The sequence below is a fragment of the Perca flavescens genome, chromosome 7 (genome assembly GCF_004354835.1).
Source record: "Perca flavescens isolate YP-PL-M2 chromosome 7, PFLA_1.0, whole genome shotgun sequence".
Classification (NCBI taxonomy): Eukaryota; Metazoa; Chordata; class Actinopteri; order Perciformes; family Percidae; genus Perca; species Perca flavescens.
In genome coordinates this window covers 28,703,173-28,722,833 of record NC_041337.1, presented here as the reverse complement: position 1 = coordinate 28,722,833, position 19,661 = coordinate 28,703,173, and the positions used below count along the sequence as shown (strand labels likewise).

At 39.7% G+C, this 19,661-nt stretch overlaps 1 protein-coding gene across 1 annotated transcript in view; it reads left to right on the top strand.

Moving 5' to 3' along the window:
- Nucleotides 1-19,661, top strand: part of ctnnbl1 (catenin, beta like 1) — a 60,845-nt gene that overhangs the window by 29,770 nt on the left and 11,414 nt on the right. The window contains exons 12-13 of the mRNA XM_028583021.1: nucleotides 6,060-6,157; nucleotides 7,723-7,803. Coding sequence (XP_028438822.1) covers nucleotides 6,060-6,157; nucleotides 7,723-7,803 — 179 coding nt within the window. The remainder of the gene's footprint in view (nucleotides 1-6,059; nucleotides 6,158-7,722; nucleotides 7,804-19,661) is intronic.

Here is a 19,661-nt window from a genome sequence, read left to right as displayed (position 1 = left end):
ATTTATCCTCTAATTTTAACAAATGGAGATTTAGAGAGCATGACTACATAGCAGAGAAAATGAGACTAGATAAGTGCCTGTAATACAGAAACTTGGTTATCTGGATAAAATGATGAAACTTGCGTCACATATTTCAGTCAAAAGCAGAGAATCAAATGAAGCTCTCATTTGATCGTCTCCCCTCCCAGCACCGAGTGCCTTTTTGGCTCAGATTGGATTGAGATCAGTAACATTTTACATGATTCAAGTTTGATTGTTATCTGTGTTGTCAGAGTCTTGCTGTGTAATCCTATTATTAGTGTATTTCAGAGAGAGGGATTTGCTGTTAGATCCCTGTGTAAAGACACATCTAATTAACATCTTCATATTTGGGCTTTCCTCTGGTGGGGATTGATCATTTTCTCTGTGAACTCGTACTCTGGCGAAATATGCTGGGGTATATTTAGATGTGTATATGAAAGGTTTTAGTTCCAAACCATTAATGTGATTTTGACATTTACGAGACATTCAGGAGTGCAGGATAAGTATTAGTCCAAACTGCTTCAGCAAACATATCTTCTCTATCTATCTCCTTTGTGAAAACATCAGAAAGCAAAAAGGTTATATTTTTGGTTTTAATTTAAATCTTGCATAAAACCGTGACCTCAGTGTTTTATTGTAGGCAGAGCAGACGGTCACACTGAGCCAGACCGATCCTGCTACACAACACGAGCCACAGACCTTGACCGACCCCATTAACTTTCTCGCTAAAGTCTCGTTCTTATCCAGTTTACAAACATGAACATGAACACGTCTGGTCCTGCACCTTAGCTTGTTGAACGAGACAAACGTCAGTTTGCAACAACACATAGACATTATTTCTCTCTACGGAAAGGGAGGACTACATTTCAGTTGGACTTTACTAGCTCAAGCCTTTTCTTATCAGCCATTTTGAAAGTGGAACTTAAATTGTAATATGCTGTAGGTTTCATAAGAAATTTGAATGAAAGCCCTAATGTCTTGTTTTGTATATTGACCAAAATAAATGTTCTTGTAGAGCGGGTATAAAAGCAACCATACTGTTTAATGTAGACTGGGCTTTTATACTTTGCGCAGAGTATGTGGTGCTTCATTAGCAAACATTGCTGTATGCCGTATTCAAAAATATTAAACCTATAGTGCGCTACTATTTTACTGTATATGGTGCACAGCCACTGAAGGCTTGCGTCATGTGGACAGTGTTGTTGTCATTACTTAGAATTCCTCACGGGGGCGACAGAAACTACGCCGCTTTAAGTCATTTGTTCAAGGCTCTACCTACAGTCTTTTGAGAATTCAAAATAATTTGGAGAGCTGCTGTGTGGCCTTTTTCACCACAAGAACTTTTCCAGGAGCCTTTTCAAGAAGTCTGGAACTTCTCTTAAATTATGACCACAGGAATTGAGTTCCTGTTGTAGTCCAGGGACTGTAGTTTCTGTCGCCAAAATGGCTCTGCTCCCGAGTATCCCACTTTGACTGCAAAGGTCTAGGATTATGACACCAGAGAAACAAATATCAGAAAATAAAAACGGTTGTGGATTTCTCATTGTGTTTCCATCTCATTTGAAGAACTGCGAACATTCTGCAAATTAGACGAATGAGGAATTTGAAAGCAACAGCAGTGTTGAAAACACAATTTTCAACCAGGTAGCCCCTCACTCTCTCTCATTCACTCACTAGCTCTCTTGACTCTCATTTTCAATGTTAATTGTACATCAAGAATGGTCCACCCCTCCTAATATTGATATAAGTCACACCTAGTATTCTATACAGGTGTTTTGACGGGTGTCCCTGGACAAAATGTTAAATGAAGTGAAATACAAATTACCTCACTGTTTTGGAAAATTAAGCAGTGCATAAGTTGTAGTTGCCACAGCCTCTGTGTTTGACTTATCAACAACATTCAACACTGCAACTCTACCCGTATTGTTCCTGGACTTTAAGAATGTACTTCTTTTGCCACCCGGAACTATTGTACAGGAACTAAATTTAGAGATTAGTTCCCCGGTCAAAACACCGTTTTAGTTCCTCACAAGGTTCTTGGTGCCCATGTAAAGTTCCTAAAGTGGAAATGTCCTACAGAGGTAGTACTTTCTGTGGCACAGGAAATATTGGGGTGAAGTTTGCTGTGCTAAATGTAGCACATTGATCAAACACAAGCCATAAGGCTGCAACAATGTCTTTTACATATATAGATTAAGTAAGCAGTGGTTGTCCCTAGTATCAGGATGGGGATTTTCTTTTCATGATTAAAAAAGAGCAAGATAAGAAAATGAGAGACTAGGCTAATTGTTAACTGTCTAAATGTGGGTACATATAAACTTAGAAAAATAACCAAAATATTCACTCTAGTCCAACCTATTTGATGTGTTCATTTCTACAGTTTTTTTTTTTGTAAATTACAAATAAAACACAATGACCCATGAGTTTTTTTGTTCTGGACAGGATATATATATATATATATATATATATATATATATATATATATGTATATGTATATATATATATATATATATATATATATATATATATATATATATATATATATGTATATATATGTATGATTAATTGTTTTAACAGAAATTACAATAGCATGTACACCATGTACTGCTAATTATGTGTCCCAACTAGGGCTGGGCGATAGGGAGAAAATCAGATATCACGATATTCTTGACCATATACCTCTATCGATATTGCGGCGATATTCTAGGGTTGACAATTGGTGCTTTAACAAAATATCTTCACACTTAGAGTTTAGATAAATAAACCTCAGTAATGTGGATGTAATGTCTAAGTGGGGAAAAGGCAAATGATAGAACAGTCTGGTAAGTTCAGAAAAGTACATCACTTTACTGTAATGCAGCCTTTAAAACCAGGAAAAGACAACACTTATGTCATATCACAATATTACGATATCTAAAATCTAAGACGATATCTTGTCTCATATCACAATATCAATATAAAATCGATATATTGCCCAGCCCTAGTCCCGACTTTTGTCTTCTTTCTCTGAGAGTTTAGAACCAGAATTTATTCCTGCAGCTTCAGACAGGGAATGCAGTCTCTATAACCCCTTGCAGGTTAGCCTGTACTGCTGGGAGGCTGATTGCTTTCCCCAAGGCACAGGTAGTCCAGTGTCTTGGTGAAGTAACACCTATCTGTTCTCCTCAGAACTAAACAGCACTTTCTTCAGCTGTCAATCAATAAATGAATCCAGGCCACTGAGGGTTATTTGCATGTTATGGATCCCCTGGGGTGAAGATGAGGCAAACGGTGAATGATTAGTGGAGAATGAGTGAAGGCTAGCATTAGGACATGAGTAGGGCCATCTGATTGCAATATCCCTCAAGCAAAAGTTGACTGTGAAGTAGTTCCAGATGATGGGTGGGTTTTATGCATTCCCTTATGTGGGTGCCAACTCCAACAACACCATGTAGCTAATACATTAACATTAACTCTTTGTGAATTATACCTTACTTTTTTCTTCATGGCCGTGTGGTGTGTTGTCACTTTCTCTGCCCACGTGTCTACAGCTGGTCAATGGCCTCAAACTCATAAACTTCCATTTCCAGCTTTTCTTGTCCAAAGCTCCAACAAACTCTCCAACCGTGCTTCTCAACATTTGATGTCATTGTGGGATCATACAACAGGGCCATCACATATATTGTGCTGCTGGACTTGACCCCACTTTAGATATAATTGATTATTATGCGACAAGTGGCAGTGGAGTCCATTAATGGTCATCAGTCTGTATTTAAAACGCCCAACAATATGTGTGACAGCAATGTGCAAAAGATTGGTCTTGCTTGTGCATTTTAAATGTAACATTTTTTATGATGCATTTGATTTTTTGCTGTTTTCTCATGACTCTTTGAGCGATTTTGCAATAGATGTTGCTGAGAGATGATTGAAAAGTACCTTGTTTTCTTGTTCTTTTCTTGTTGTTATTCTCGAGATTCAAATGTAAGGGCAAAGCATCTAAATCAAGTATTGATTGGACACCATTCTAAAGGCCCTTGCCCTCCATCTTGTACCCAAGATGTAATTCTGCCTGCCCTCCCTTCACAAATCTCTGCGGCGCGGTCGCTGTTTAGTTTTAAACTCTTTGGAGGGAACATTCCACAGCCAGCGATCAATACCCTCCCCGGCAGGGCGTGAAGGTGGCGACATCAATTACCACTCGGATCAAGGTGATAAAGTAGCGTCCTTTCGGAAATGGCAGTTAGCCTCCTTGTCATTGTGTACAGGAAAGAAGGTTGTCTACATTAAAATAAAAGGACCTTGGACTGAAAGTACCTGATGTACAACCAGACCACACAGTTTAAATTTTACATGTAATACCAGTCAACCACTAGTAAAACTGTGAAGTGCATTTACGGTGTATCTGCTCTTCTGACATGTCATAATATCCATGATTTATACAGACATGCAGAGAGGGGATAATTGGCCCCTGCTGACACACCAAACGCCTAAATCCAAATTTAGTAGTTTGTATTACAGCCATAGAGCCCTTAATTTGACCTTTCAGTCAAAGGATTCAGGAAGCACGACTCCAGTGCGTGTTGTATTGTGTTACTGTTTTCCTGACTTTTGCCACATAACGTAGATGGATATCTGTATATTCTGAAAGATTTGACGTTGGCAGGTGTTATAGCCTTTAGTGTTGTCAGCCTTCAAGTCTCGTGAGAAAGGGCGCTGCGGGTCGTAAGGGATTGCCCAAAGGGAGCTGATAGCAAACACGGCCCCTTTTTAAAAAGCAAAAATGGGATTGATTCCTGTACTCTTGTTGCTTAGCAACTGCAAAGCCTCGATGAGAGAGGATATTGACCTCTTGTTGATAAAGTCCAATTACATTTTTTCCCCACTCTGTATATCCAGAGATTTTACAATGTCATATTCTGTCCCCCTATGTGTGCACAGTTTATTATTCATTTAATATCATAGAGAAATATTATACCGGGATTGTCACTTATTGGTGCAGCCTGTAAGTAAGAAGGTCTTTGAATGAGATTACACATCTTGCATAGCATGAATTGGGTTAACAAGGGCACTCAGTGGGACTAACCAGTTTTTGTTGCTAATTTAGTCAATTAACATATTTCTAGACCTCCCCCTCGCTAAATGGCCCCAGAGCTGCAGACACATTCCTATCACTGTGAGAAACTTACTTCAGCCACAGAAAAAACTGTTACGCATGTTCCAGCATGCCCTAAAATGAAAATTGATTTCTAAATTTCATTAACATTTTCTCCTCCTCTTGTTCTGTGTGCACTCTCTGTATCCATGCTTGGCTGGCTGCGTGCAGTAATTGCAAATTATCACTTGGTAATCAATTCGTTCTTTCTGGAGGGTGTGGGTGGGTGTGAATGAGCTTTGCTGTGATCCCTTTATTTTTTTAAACCACTATTTTTAACTAAGGAGCATAACAGTAGCTCATGTGTTAATTAAAGAACATGCACCTGTTGGGTTTACTGAAAAACACAATGGGCTCTTTCATGAGGTGGTCTCATGTAGGTGGCTCATGTAATGTGTTTGTCTAAAAGAGTGAGAGGCTCTTTTAGAGGGGCACTCAGTGATTCCACAAAGAAGGAAATACATCTTTGTAAAGATCTAATTAGAATAAACATTTGATAAAACTAAGCTATTGAAAAAATGTTTTATGATACTGTCCAGTAGCTCAGTCCGTCGCTGGTTCAAGTCACAGTACGGACCAAAGTACAGAGTGTGGATTGGTAGCTGGAGAGATACCAGTTCACCTCCTGGGCACTGCCAGGTGCTCTTGAGCAAGGCACCGTACCCCCCCAACCCAGCTCAGGGTGCTGGTCCAGCACTGGCAGCCCACTCACTCTGACATCTCTCCATTTGTGCATGAATAGGTCCTATCTGTGTGTATTTCAGGCCTGTGTTTAGTGATTTCTAACAAACCGAGTGTAAATTGTAATTTCCCCACTGGGGATCAATAAACAGTATACATTATAAATTATGTGTGATATAAACAAGGAAGCTTTATCTTTACTTCCTTCCTTCCTTTCTTTCCTTAGAACACGTCTGCTCCATCATCGCCTCCATGCTGAGAAATCTCAAGTCCCAACAGAGGAGCAGACTCCTCAACAAGTTCACAGAGAACGACTGTGAGAAGGTCAGTTTGCGTCATCTTCCGGATGTTGTCCTCTTTTCTCCTCCTCCCTTTTCTTTTTTTCTGCATCCACTGTTTTGGATTGACAGCGTATTGCTTCATCAGGGATGTCTACGATGAGGTGGTTGTATCCCGAACATCCATATGCTCTGGTTACAGGGTCTCTGCAGTTACTTAAACCAGAACAGGTCTGACATTTCCTACATTTAAAGGCCCTTAAAACACATTTTCTCAATCAGAGTTCCTTACTATGGCTGATAGGGTCTTACATGAACACGATATGTTCTGCCAAAGTTAGAACAGTTTCCGTTTTCCTCTGCTGGTTTGAAGTGGCCCTAGCTTAGTTGGAAAAATGTGATGACACATATTTCCTGCACCAATCAACAACATTTGACTGATTTGAAAATCGGAATGAATTTTCGAACTATGCTGTTACCCTTACTCACTCTCTTCATGCGCGTGTTTATCAAGGCCACTTCTGTGTCAGAAGTGACACCGAAGACATTTGGCTGGAAGAAATAACCGGCTAAAACATGGTTATCATAAAGTCACTATATCTAAGTATGTATGATTCTAATCTTATTTTTTGCCGGAGGGAAGAGGCAGACATTTGCATGGCAGGTTAAATATATCCGGTTCACATCGAGGCCACTCAGCCAGCGACTGCACTTCTCTGTACCTGTGTATGCTAAGTTCTGCCACATGTTACACAACTTGAGAAAGTGAGTAAAATATTAAGCCTGACACCTCAGCTACAACATTTCTTTCTGTTAACTCCCACAGTTCCCCTCAGTCATGCAAAAGTTTTTACATATTTACTGTGTTGCTAAGGGCCGTTTTAATAGGACTCATGGCTTTTGATGTGGAAAACTGTCATGCAAATCAAACGCTTTGAATGGCACTTTGAATTGCAGAATTGCCCTGTTGCTGAAATGTGCTATACAAATAAAGCTGCCTTGCCTTGCCTTGCTGACGTCTTCTTCACCACTAACTCGGGCTACTGCGAGGTTGTACAAGTTCCGAGCTCGTAAATCCGAGGTCAGGGGGCGTGTTTCCGACTTTGACCTCGTTAAAACCGAGTTCCGAGGTAAATAGAACGCGGCATTAGTCATCTTCGACTCTCATTTACACCATCCACGTACAGGGTTATTTGTTCATTTTACGGAGATGTACAGTATAATGTCTTTGACTATATGTTAATACAACAAATTAGAATCTTAAAAATATTCACCTTTGCTTGTCTCTGTTGTCTTCTTCCCTCCCTGTAACAATCTAAGGTGTTGGCAGCAAACTGTTAAAACAAATCTCAAATGCTTTTGTGAAGAAAATTAAGACCTTGTTTGAACACGGCTGAAATATTGCTATACGAACATATCGGGAGTGGACAATGCATATGAATTATTAAGTTATAAAAATCACATTCATGAAATTATTTTTGGTTTTCTATATTTATGCTAAATTGCATTTTTCATCTGCCCTCCAAGTGTCATCTTGTTCTGTCTCTTCTTTGTGCTCTCTCATATTTCTCTCACTTTCTCTCTGTCCGCCTCCTTTCATTCTGTCTCCAGGTTGATCGACTGATGGAGATGCATTTTAAGTACCTGGAGGCTGTTCAACAGGCGGACAAGAGGATTGAAGGAGAGAAGCACGTAAGCATCTCTCTCTTTCCTTCCTTCCATCCCTCCCTCCCATCCTCTCACCCTCCTCCTCTCGGTGCTGTGTCGTTTACACCAGCTATATATCAGCTTGCTGGATGGATGTATTCACATGAACCATTGAGGTTTTCAGCATTACTCCAATGAAATGCCACCCAAGAGTGGTTATGTTCTACAGTATGTTTTTGGTGTTTTATTATCAACGCGTGAACCCGACCAGCAGTTTGATCCAGAACTGACTGTAGCCTGAGAAGTCCTCGTCCAAACCTGACACATACCTTCACACGCCATAGACCAGAACGGCAAAATCAGCACCGCTGCGTTACTGGTAGCATTAATAACCGTAGGCCCTGTTTACCTAATGACTGGCATCAGCATCAATGATTTTCTTCCAAAAAAGTCACCCCACACATTAAGTTTCAATTCCACTTGAGTGAATTCCTTCATAAGTCAGTGACAGACAATATTACAACAGCTTTTAATCTTTATAAACGTTTCATATTAATGTGTTGTTTTGGTCCAGCTCTTTTGTTGTTGTTGCTGTACAATGACATGCATCATTGAACAGTATACTTTTACCTTAACAATCAAGTAAAACCAGACCAGTATTTAGTCTTCGGTGATTTTGCGTTGTGCTGAGATTAGTATTGAGTAAATATTTCAGTCTGGCAGAGCGTCTTCTTTACTGTGCTTGTGTCAGAGTGGGCTACAGCTACAGAGACCACGGAGATCTTTAGTTTGGCTTTGTGGCTTTTTAGGTGCTCAACAGCTTAAGTGCGTTTGCTTTTACTAAAGGACTGCGCAGATGGTTTCCGCCCGTGTTTGGTCTCTTACAATATGTACTTTAGGGCATTCCTGCTTAGAAAAGCAAAATGTGGGAGGCGAGAATGGAAATTTATAGAACTGTCCGCTGAAGCGGATGAATCACTGCTGACTGACCACTGCGGCAGAGGAAGTTGTGTCTGCAATTAGAATCAGGTGTAAAATCTGCTGCTCTGTTTTATCTGACACATACGGAGTGTGAGAGGCTATAAACAGGTGGAAACGTGGAGGGACAGATACGGACCGAGAAATGCATATTCAAAGACGCATTACAAAGTTATTTCACCAGAGCTCTCAGTTCGGGACCACAACCCAAGACAAAGGAACAGCACTGCAACAGTCTGTTCTTTTCCACACCTCTTCACCTTTCCTTTTCCCGTCGGCACCTCCTCTCTTTTTTTTCTCCTGACTTTTAATGACTTCCAGTTCAGTGAGATAGGATTAAAGCAGCCTATAATGGTAATTAAGTAGGCCATTATAGTTTTGTTTACAGAAATAATATCTAGTCAAAGAACATTGAAAAGTGTAGTATATAAGCGTGACGACTGCATTACCGCCTGTTCAGACCGAGAACATTGCCGTGTTAAATAACTCATTTGTTAAACTTAAGGAGGTAAACAACGGAATTGAGTTATCCGTGTTACAAAGTACTCTGCACATACTTGAATGGCTATTGCTGTGTATTGCAGGATGAAGTCACATTGCACTGCGGCAAAAGTTGAGCCACACAAATGATCTCTTGAACTCTTAACCCAAAGATGGTTTAAATATGGTGATATTCCACTCCACTCGATCACGAGATTGAGATCGACAGACAGACACTAATCAGTGTTTTCATCATAATCTTTATTTGTTTTAAAGAGTCCTGGTCCTCACTGTATCATTGGGTGAAAATCCACTAATCTAATTAAGTCTAGTATTGAGTCATACAGTCTTGCAAGCAGGGTTTAATTAAAACAATGCATAAACACCATAACAAAAGGGGCGATAACACTCTCACTTGACTACAAACTTGTAATTATCACTAGTATTATGACATATTCAAAAGGAAAAAAATTTTGTTTGTTTAGGAAAACAAGTTTTAAGAGCTCATCATGGGTCTAATCTTTCTACAAAATCTTTTTTTTTTAAACCTCAAATCAACCGGCTGAGAAACAAATTCAGCAGGAACGATTACCTTCCATTAGAATAGTCTACTGACAGAAAAACACAGACTCCAGTGCAATCCCATCCCCACATCATGGTTTTCTTTATCGCCAACTAGAAAAAATAAAATAATCAAATTGCATTATAGATGTTCAGATATCAAACACAATTCCTGTTATAAAGGGTTGGGATGTGCGATCAAAAGGTTGTCTCTTTATGGGAGATAAGATGTGCAGTTCCACACAATGTCACATCCAAAGCCATGAAAGAAGAGAAAACAACCATCACAATCCTGCTGATCACAATATGTTTACAGAGCAATGGAAAGCTTGATAGCTGTGTGTGTGTGTGTGTGTGTGTGTGTGTGTGTGTGTGTGTGTGTGTGTGTGTGTGTGTGTGTGTGTGTGTGTGTGTGTGTGTGTGTGTGTGTGTGTGTGTGTGTGTGTGTGTGTGTGTGTGTGTGTGTGTGTGTGTGTGTGTGTGTGTGTGTGTGTGTGTGGGTGTGGCTGTGGGCCAGACGGGCGGGGGGGTGTGTGTGTTGAGCTGTGGGCCGGGCGGGGGTGTGTGTGTGTGTTGAGCTGTGGGCCAGACGGGCCGATGGAGGGATACAGATAGAAGAGAAGATAAGTAGCCAGGCAGGGGATAATGGCTTCAACAGAGAGAAAGAGCATCCTGTCCTCAGAAAGGGGGGAAGACAGGTGGAGATACTGTAAATATCAGAACAGGAAGTGCAACTAAAAGGAGAGGATTGGAAGGTTAAAAGGGGGAAATGCGGGGAAATGGAGAACTGGAAAAAGGGAGAGAGAAAGCATTTAAGTGAAAGAGGAAATGATGAAGCGGAGGGAGGAGTGGTTGGAGACAGATACGTGTGAGATTCCTATCTAAAGATGACAGAAGATTAATTTCACAGACTGTTATCGTGGTGGGATTGCCAAGAAAAGGCCAGGCAGTTTGACATTTTCTCTCCCTCCCTCTCTTTTTTTTTTTTTTTTTTTTTTTCTCCTTTTCACTCTACCTGACTTCGTCTGTCGCTCTCCCGTCTCTTCCTCTGGGATGGCGAAAGCATGACTTTATGATACCCTGGTGATAAGAAACCTTGTCTGCGTATACCACTATCTTTTGAAGCCACACTGTTGGCCTTCCCCAGTTCAGAGCCACACTGAGCCAGGCACACATGGAGCACAGAGTGGTAAAATACCTATATACTGGACACCCACAATGTTCTATTTATTATATTACAAAAAAAAAATAATAAAACGGCTGTTGAAAAAAGGAATATCTTATTATCCTTTTTACCACACGTCAAACTCTCTCAGACTGCTAGCACTATTAAAAGTTACATGAATATGAAATGTATCAATAGATTAGTTTGTTTCTGCCAAACATCATCATTTTACAGCATAACACAGCGGGTAAAAAGCCTGCATGGATATTACATTCATTTTGCAAACATCTTTTAGGAGAAAACATATCTTAAGAATTAGGCCAATCTGAAAAATAGGCAAGACAAAACCAACAATTTGGTTGAATCAGCCAAGTCCCAGTAAGTGCAAAAACTATAAATGCAGAATACTCTCATATTTAAAATAGGATTCAATACATATTGCTGCATTAGTGCTTAGGAGAAATGACAGCCGGTGCTTGAAAATTCTTGAAACCGTGTTAAGTTTTTTTTTTTTTTTTTTTTTTTTTTTTTTTTTGGAGGGTAGAGCTCGTATGAAATGGAATGTTTTCAGGGTTACGTCTTCATGTGAGCGTACTGACTTTCAGGAGCAAAAAAGCAGAATTCAACCCTAAAGAATCTGTGCTTTGTTACCCTAAACTGGGCTAAAATTAAAGAGATTGTCATCTTATGAAACTTTAAAAAAAAATCTTTTTTAATCTTTCTCACTGCTTATATTAAAGGTCCCATGGCATGAAAATTTCACTTTATGAGGTTTTTTAACATTAATATGAGTACCCCCAGCCTGCCTATGGTCCCCCAGTGGCTAGAAATGGCGATAGGTGTAAACCGAGCCCTGGGTGTTTTTGAGAAAATGAAAGCTCAGATGGGCCGATCTGGAATCTTGCTCCTTATGAGGTCATAAGGAGCAAGGTTACCTCCCCCTTTCTCTGCTTTGCCCGACCAGAGAATTTGGCCCACCCATGAGATAGAGATATCATGGCTTTCAAACGAGCAAAGTGGAAGTTGGTCAAGGCCACACCCAAGGCTGAATTTCGGGAAAGAGACTTCTGATACAGTATTAGGGGACCACTAAGGTCTATATAAAAGACTTCAGATACAGTATTAGGGGACCACTAAGGCCTATATAAAAGATACTTCAGATACAATATTAGGGAACCACTAAGGTCTATATAAAAGATACTTCAGATACAGTATTATGGACCACTAAAGGTCTATATAAAAGAGACTTCAGATACAGTATTAGGGGACCACTAAGGCCTATATAAAAGATACTTCAGATACAGTATTAGGGGACCACTAAGGTCTATATAAAAGATACTTCAGATACAGTATTAGGGGACCACTAAGGTCTATATAAAAGATACTTCAGATACAGTATTATGGACCACTAAAGGTCTATATAAAAGAGACTTCAGATACAGTATTAGGGGACCACTAAGGTCTATATAAAAGCATCCAAAGAGCACCATGTCATGGGACCTTTAAATGTTTTTATCTAGTTCTGAGGTCGGATAATGTTTTGCATTGACCCAATTTATTTAAGGATTGTCTTAAGTCGTTGATGCTTGTTTGAGGATGGATTTCTTTTTTTTTTGGTCCTGTATTGGGTCTAAAATGACACTGCTGCAACATATTAAAGATTGGGTTTCTTTCCCCGTGCAGCCCACTAGATTGCGCAGAAGGCTGCTGTTCCATTCCTACCGTTACAACTCTTAATACTGAAATCACCCAGATGATACTTTAACTCCCAATCACGAATTGCAGCTTCCACCAAATGTCAAATTATGTTAAATAAGGTGATAAAGACGCCAAAACCCAGTTCTGTCCAGTGCCTCAACTGAATCGGCTGCCGTCAGCAGCAGCCTTTTATCTCTCTCTACCATGCCTTTTGGTTTCCCCTTGTTAAGCCTGTTTTTAAGGGGCGGTAAGCAAAATGTTTTTCCTCTGCAACATATTATCCACAGATTTCTCAGGAGGATAGCAAAGGAAAAAGCTGCTGCTGCTTTTTCTCCCTGTCTTCAGCCCAGTCCCTTTTTTAATAAGCTGCTTATTTTCCTCCCACCTTGGTATCTCCTCTCTTTCTATCCTTCTGATTTTCTCCTTCTCGCCCTTAAAGCTGCTTTTCTCATCCTTCTTTATTTCTCATTTTTGACTCCCTTCTTCCCCCTTCTCTTCTTTTCTTTCATCTCTCTTTTCTTCTTTTGTACTACCCCCTCCAACATCCATCACTTCTCCTCTCTCTTCTCTTAAGTGCCGTGTTTTTCTCTCCCCATGTGGTCGCCTTTATTTTCTTGTCCTCTTTTTGTTGCATCTTACCTGTTACCTGTTTTTACTTGCTCAGTTACACCTTTTCAATTGCGTCTTTTTTTTCTGCATATTTTCATTCTTCCTCATCCTCTATTTCTGTCTTGCTTCCCATGTTTCACACCGCCTCCTCCCTTATCCTTCCCTCCATCATATCCTCGCACCTTTTCCCTGTCTGTCCTTCCTTCCTTCCTTCCTTCCTTCCTTCTTTATTCAAAACCTTCGCCCTGCTCTCAGGTTGTTGGTAACAGCTCTTGGAGATTGATGAGGCTCAGCAAAACATGGCCGAGGCCGACCTCAATACTGTAAAATGCCTGAGTGCACTTTCCTAGCACCCAAGTGTGTGTGTGTGTGTGTGTGTGTGTGTGTGTGTGTGTGTGTGTGTGTGTGTGTGTGTGTGTGTGTGTGTGTGTGTGTGTGTGTGTGTGTGTGTGTGTGTGTGTGTGTGTGTGTGTGTGTGTGTGTGTGTGTGTCTCTCTCTCTCTCTCTCTCTCTCTCTCTCTCTCTCTCTCTCTCTCTCTCTCTCTCTCTCTCTCTCCGACTTCGTCCTCAGTGAACTTTTGTTTGTCACATCATGCTTGTCTTCCCTTCATAATTGCACACTCTTCCCTCAATCTTCCTCATTTATCACTCCTTCAGAAATCACCATTCATTAATTTTTTTGAAGATGAAGGAGTGGAACACAGCAGCGCTGAGAAATGTTCTGCTCCTGCAGTTCAACCGTCACAATCATGTTTGGTCTGGTTTATTTTAACTTCAGAGCTTTTACCTTTTAAAGTCCAGTCTGATTATACATTCTTCCATTGCACCAAAAATTGGCACCAAGATGCCTGAAAATGTCTCCGTCCTCTGTTTAAAGAACTGTAAAGGGGGTTATTTAACCTATTTTCTATTCATTATGTTTACAATGGAACTTATTTTTAACGGCTAATACATTTTTGAGGAAACTGCAACATTCTTTACAGGGGACCTAAAGAACAACAGGAATGCATTGTGCTTTATTAATGCATCCATTTTTAAACCGCGTAAAGCCAGTGCTTGTGACCCGTTGCGATTAGGGTTTGGGTTTAATAGCATTTTATCCAATCTGAATCCAGAACTCAATTCATTGTAAAACACATTTTTGTACCAAAGATGCTACATAATAAAATATTGTACATATCATATGAAATTGGGAAATATGTATCTGACACATTGAAATAACAGTAGCCTAGTGACTGGCATAACTTATTTTTCACAAGCAACCTTCTTAAATACTAAAGGTCTTGATTTAGAACTTTTAAACGGATTAATTTAATTGATATGATATGAAACACAGTTGAACTGGCAGAATGTGACTCCTGAAAGTGACATGACGTGATCAGCTAGATCATATCACTAAAGAAGTATCATTCGGTTTGTATCGTGGGAACCAGAAAATCACTTACGGTTGTACAGTGGTGTTAACATACAGTATATTTGGCTGAGTACAGACACCAGCTGCAGAGAAAGCATTTTAACCTGAAAACAGACAAGCAAGAGTTTTATTTTGGCCCGCCATCAAGTTACTCACAGAATTAACGTTAATTAGCAACATCTGATTTGACTTGACGCTAGCAACATTTGACATCGAAACCGACTGCACTGGCTAAAAGTGAGAAGCTGCTAGCTGAATGTCTTGTACACTACTCTGCTAATGAGAGAGGAGAGATAAAGATTTGATGACAGTTTGTTACCGTGGGAACTCGGCAACTTTCTAGTTTGACAGTCCAGGTGTCAACCCAGTGTCACTGAATCAGAAACGGTTTCAACAAAAGTTGAACATGATAACCTTAATGGAGATATAATTTGTATTAGACTGCATTAGCATGAATCTCTCATTTATGCCATCTATCCAAGTTTTCTAGTTTCTTCGCCTCCTTGAAAACTTAAAAAATGGTGAGAACTGCATTTTTTTTGTGCCTGGGGATGTGTTTTCCTCAACAGACACAATGGGCAACAGTGAGCCCATTTCATGCTGGAAAACTTACTTTTGACAAGCGACACATAAGTGTGTTTTATCTTTATCTGTTTTCAAACTGCATTTTTTTGTTTTTACAAGAGAAAAGACTTTAAGGATGAAGGGTAAATGGTAGATTTTGCAAACGCTCTTCTGGTTAACATCCCCAGCTCCGATAAAGAGCAGTGCACAGCCGATTGCCTGAGTTGAGTGATCCATCCAGGACTGCCTCCCACGCAGAGGATGAGACAGTCCTGAACGGGGTTAGGCCAAGGTATTAATATGACATCTCAATAGATAAAGAACTGATAAAGTGCATACAAGTTCATCATTAGACTGTAATCTTGTGTAGTTTGAATGTTTGAAACACCTTTTGTATTTTGATTAGTGTTTTTTTTTTTTTTTTTTTGGCCATATGTTGGCAGTTTGAAGGCAGCTGTCAAAGATCAGGAATAGCTGCTTGAGACTCAACACAGAAAAACTGTGTCCCGCAGTCTGAATGCTGTGGTGTCCTTAGTAGCAAGTACCTCCTCCCTCCTGTTAACACTGCGGTTTTGCTTCGCCCCACTTTGTGAACAAACTCTTAATTGATGTGCGCCCAAAGCACAGGGCTGTTTTTTTTTTTTGGGAGATTATCATAACTTGAAAATGAAGCATGTTGCCTCGCACTCTCACAAAGTTCACATTTTTTCCCCAAAGTTTACCTCATTATCAACCTCTGAATCTCTGTTTTTTTTTAATGAGGATATCTAGCCTCTGTCATTCTGGTATTTGTTTAAGCTCTTTAAAGAGCATTGCGTTACACACACACACACACACACACACACACACACACACACACACACACACACACACACACACACACACACACACACACACACTCTCTCACACACACATATGAACACCGTAACAGTAGGTTTTTGCAAAGTGCTGACAAATCACTTTAATTCTGCATCTAAGCATCCCAACGGAAAAGATAACACTGAAATAACAACTAGCGCAACGCACACAAACACATATACATGGTTTCTAATATGCACTCGCGCTGCACACATAGTCTTCCATAAATCATACACCCCTCCCCCCCGGCACAAACACACACTCGCGATGCGGCTGAGTTACAGTAAAGGGACTGAGACTGAAAATCACTGCTTATTACTTTGTCTGTACTGTAGCCAGGCTGCCAGGCTCCCCTGCGGTTACAGTAATTGACTTGTCCAATCCCTCCTTTCAACACGTTATTCTTCCTCTGCTTCTTCTGTCCGGTGTTTGCCAGAGGGACTGAGCTGCCACACAAAAGATATTGGCTGCAATGTCAAAACTCACAAGTGGACAAAACTCTGCTGTTGTAATGAGTACTGCCACACTGCTCGCGTCTGCTCTGGTTTTAATATCCCAAATGTCCAGCTCCACTGCTGCCAATAATGAATATTTAATGCACCTGTCATTGTTCAAAACCTTGCTCTCAACGTACACATGCGACGGTCCAGCTGGATTCATCGCGTGTTGAACATCTTTTCACAGTTCCATTATGGTGAGGCTCCCTGGAGGGTGCAGCAATTGACTTGTCTCGGACCTTATTTGAAAATGTTTTTCTTTCTTTCTTTTCTTTCTCTCTTTTTTTCTTGACAAGTCCACTTATAGCTATAGAGGAGCTAAGAGGGAGGAGTTATTGCAGGTGTCAAGCGTTAGAAAAGTAGACCATGTAAGGTGACTTACAGTTGGACCACTTTTAAGGCTTTAATGGGCCCCACAGACTACAGATGTTTTTAAACAAAACCTAAAACCATATCTTTTTAAAAAATCTTTTTACTAAATGTATTTTTATAGGTTTTCTTTTTAACTATTTATTGACCTTGATCTTTTTTTATTTTAATTATTGACTTTTTCAGTTGCGTTATTAAATGCTCTCTAGCACTTTGAGATTGCTGTAATGTAAAGTGCAATACAAATAACATGTATTATTATTATTTAATAGGCATGAAACTCCTCTGGGTTAATCATGAGTAAAAAAAACTGTTTGGAAATATCTGTTTCTTTGGTAAAAAGTCAAATGTATAATGTACCTGTGTAGCTACATAAAACGTTGACAACGGCAACGACAGAGTGTTCTTGATTTGTTACAGCTCTGATTGGTGGCTGCATTTGTTTGAGGCAGGAAATGCATTTCAGGACCAGCTTTTAACACCATAGCACCTGAGAGATGGGACTCTCTGGAAATGGATGATGGAGATGCTCAAAGATGACAACTCCGAGGATTTCAGATTATAGGCAGCTTTATTCAATATTGAACAAGATTCTCATGAGGAAGAACACCTAGCCATGCACTGTTGCACAGACCCAAGTGCTCTCTTCGAACTTCGGATCAAACTTACAGTCTTATAGATTCTGAAACCCACATCTGGAAACCCTCATCCATGATCTACTATGACCTAATACTGACAGATCCCCCTACTCTAATAGACTCAAGCATCCTGTAGCCCCTTCCAAAAGTCATCAGTTACTCAATTAGTTACTCAATCAGGGTCTCTAATTTATTGTGAACTTAAACATGTGAACCAGATACCACCATCGCACGCATAGGGGCCTCTTTGCCTTCCTGTGATCTTCTTCCTCGATCATAATAACACATTATAGAACATATGAAATATGGAAATGCATTTGAGTACATGCAGGCTTGATTATTTCACCTATCAGCACCTGTCAGTTATTTTGATGAGCTGCCTGATCTAATGTTGCTTGAGTCCTGGCCAGTCAACATACCACAGTATTCAATTCAATAGATCTTTCTTCTCCCCAGAGGACAATTCTGGTGCAGCATAAAAAAAAATAACGTGGTAGAAACGTACTGTACATACAACACCAGCCAATATTCCATCAACAAAAAGTAACGAAACAAATTGCAACAACAAAGACGAGCTCTGCTGCCTTTCAGCCCTTCTAACTCATTCAGATAGTAGCAGCAAAAAATAAAAATACTTTATTACAGTGAGTATATAAGACATTAGGAACATGATTTTTTTTTTCTGGAAGTTTTTTCTAGTGAAAGTTAACCAGGTGAATCCAGGTGGAAGCTGTTAGTTTGTTATGGTTATGCTAATTAAATCCTCAGTCATTCAGCGTTATGTGTAGCTGGAGTGTGGTAGACTGAATGAATAAGGATATTTTTTTTACACACAAAAAATGTATATTGTTACAACAACTTTAGCTTGGTTTGGTGAAGTTTACATCCAGACTACTACCAGTTTGAGTAGCATAAGCTGTCTCTTTCAATAGTTTATCCATTAGGTTAAGCTAACTATTTTACCTTTTTATCCATTAGGTTAAGCTAACTATTTTACCTTTTTATCCATTAGGTTAAGCTAACTATTTCATATTTTTATCCATAAGGTTAAGCTAACTATGATAACCATTTATCCATTACTTTTAGCTAACTATTAAAACCTTTTATCCAGTAGGTTAGGCTAACTGTTATAACCATTTAACCATTACTTTTGCTTTTATTTCAAATGTTTGTCCTCTCTTAGCTAACGATTTCAACAATTTATCTGTAACAGTGGCACCACATGGTGATCTGGTGTTACAATTAAATCAGGTTGGTGGGAGGTATATACTGTGTAGTCAGCTTATTGTAGCTGGTAGCTTACTGGTTGTTTTAGCAAATGTTTTTTTGGATTTGGATTGTTATTTTCAACCTATAAACAATTTCTATATTTTTCAAGTTAGTTGAGCTTCACCACAATCATTCCACATACCCCACTCCAGTAAGTACTCCTTCAGACCCTGCAGTCATATTGTTTCATACGGTTGGGATAAAGTCCCGTCCCTCTGCAGCTGTAATGGAAACGTGGATATACAGTAATTGAGTTGTCAAAGTACTTCTCAGAAAATGCCTCCAGCTGTCCTTTTGCAGTGTTGGCAAACCATAAGAGAAAATGCAAACACAGGGTGTGTGTTGCACATATGTTTATATGCATGCTGTGTTTCACTCTCCCCCAGGGGTCACATGAATGTATTGTGTCCTATCTATTGGCCATTAAGGCCTACATCCTGTATTTTGTATCTTTGTGAAATTTGTTTAACATTGCCGCAAGCTACTGTATTGGCTCCAAATAATGAGCGGAGTTGTCCTGGAAACTGAGATCATCTTGTTTTCCTACAGGACAGAGAAGCAACACAGTTTACCCTTAAATAGCTTTGTTTCATGTTTTTTTGCATCTGTAATGAGTGCTAGTTGACAGCAACAAGGCCAAGCTTTGGGACTGTTTTACAATGCAATAACTAAGGACACAGAACAGACTGCCCTACATTCAATGGCTTTATTAAAGGTTCTTGTTTTAATTATCTGCATGGTGTTGCATCTTTAATAAGCTACGGTTGACATTGTACAGTTTTCTTCTCTCAGGATGAAATCCT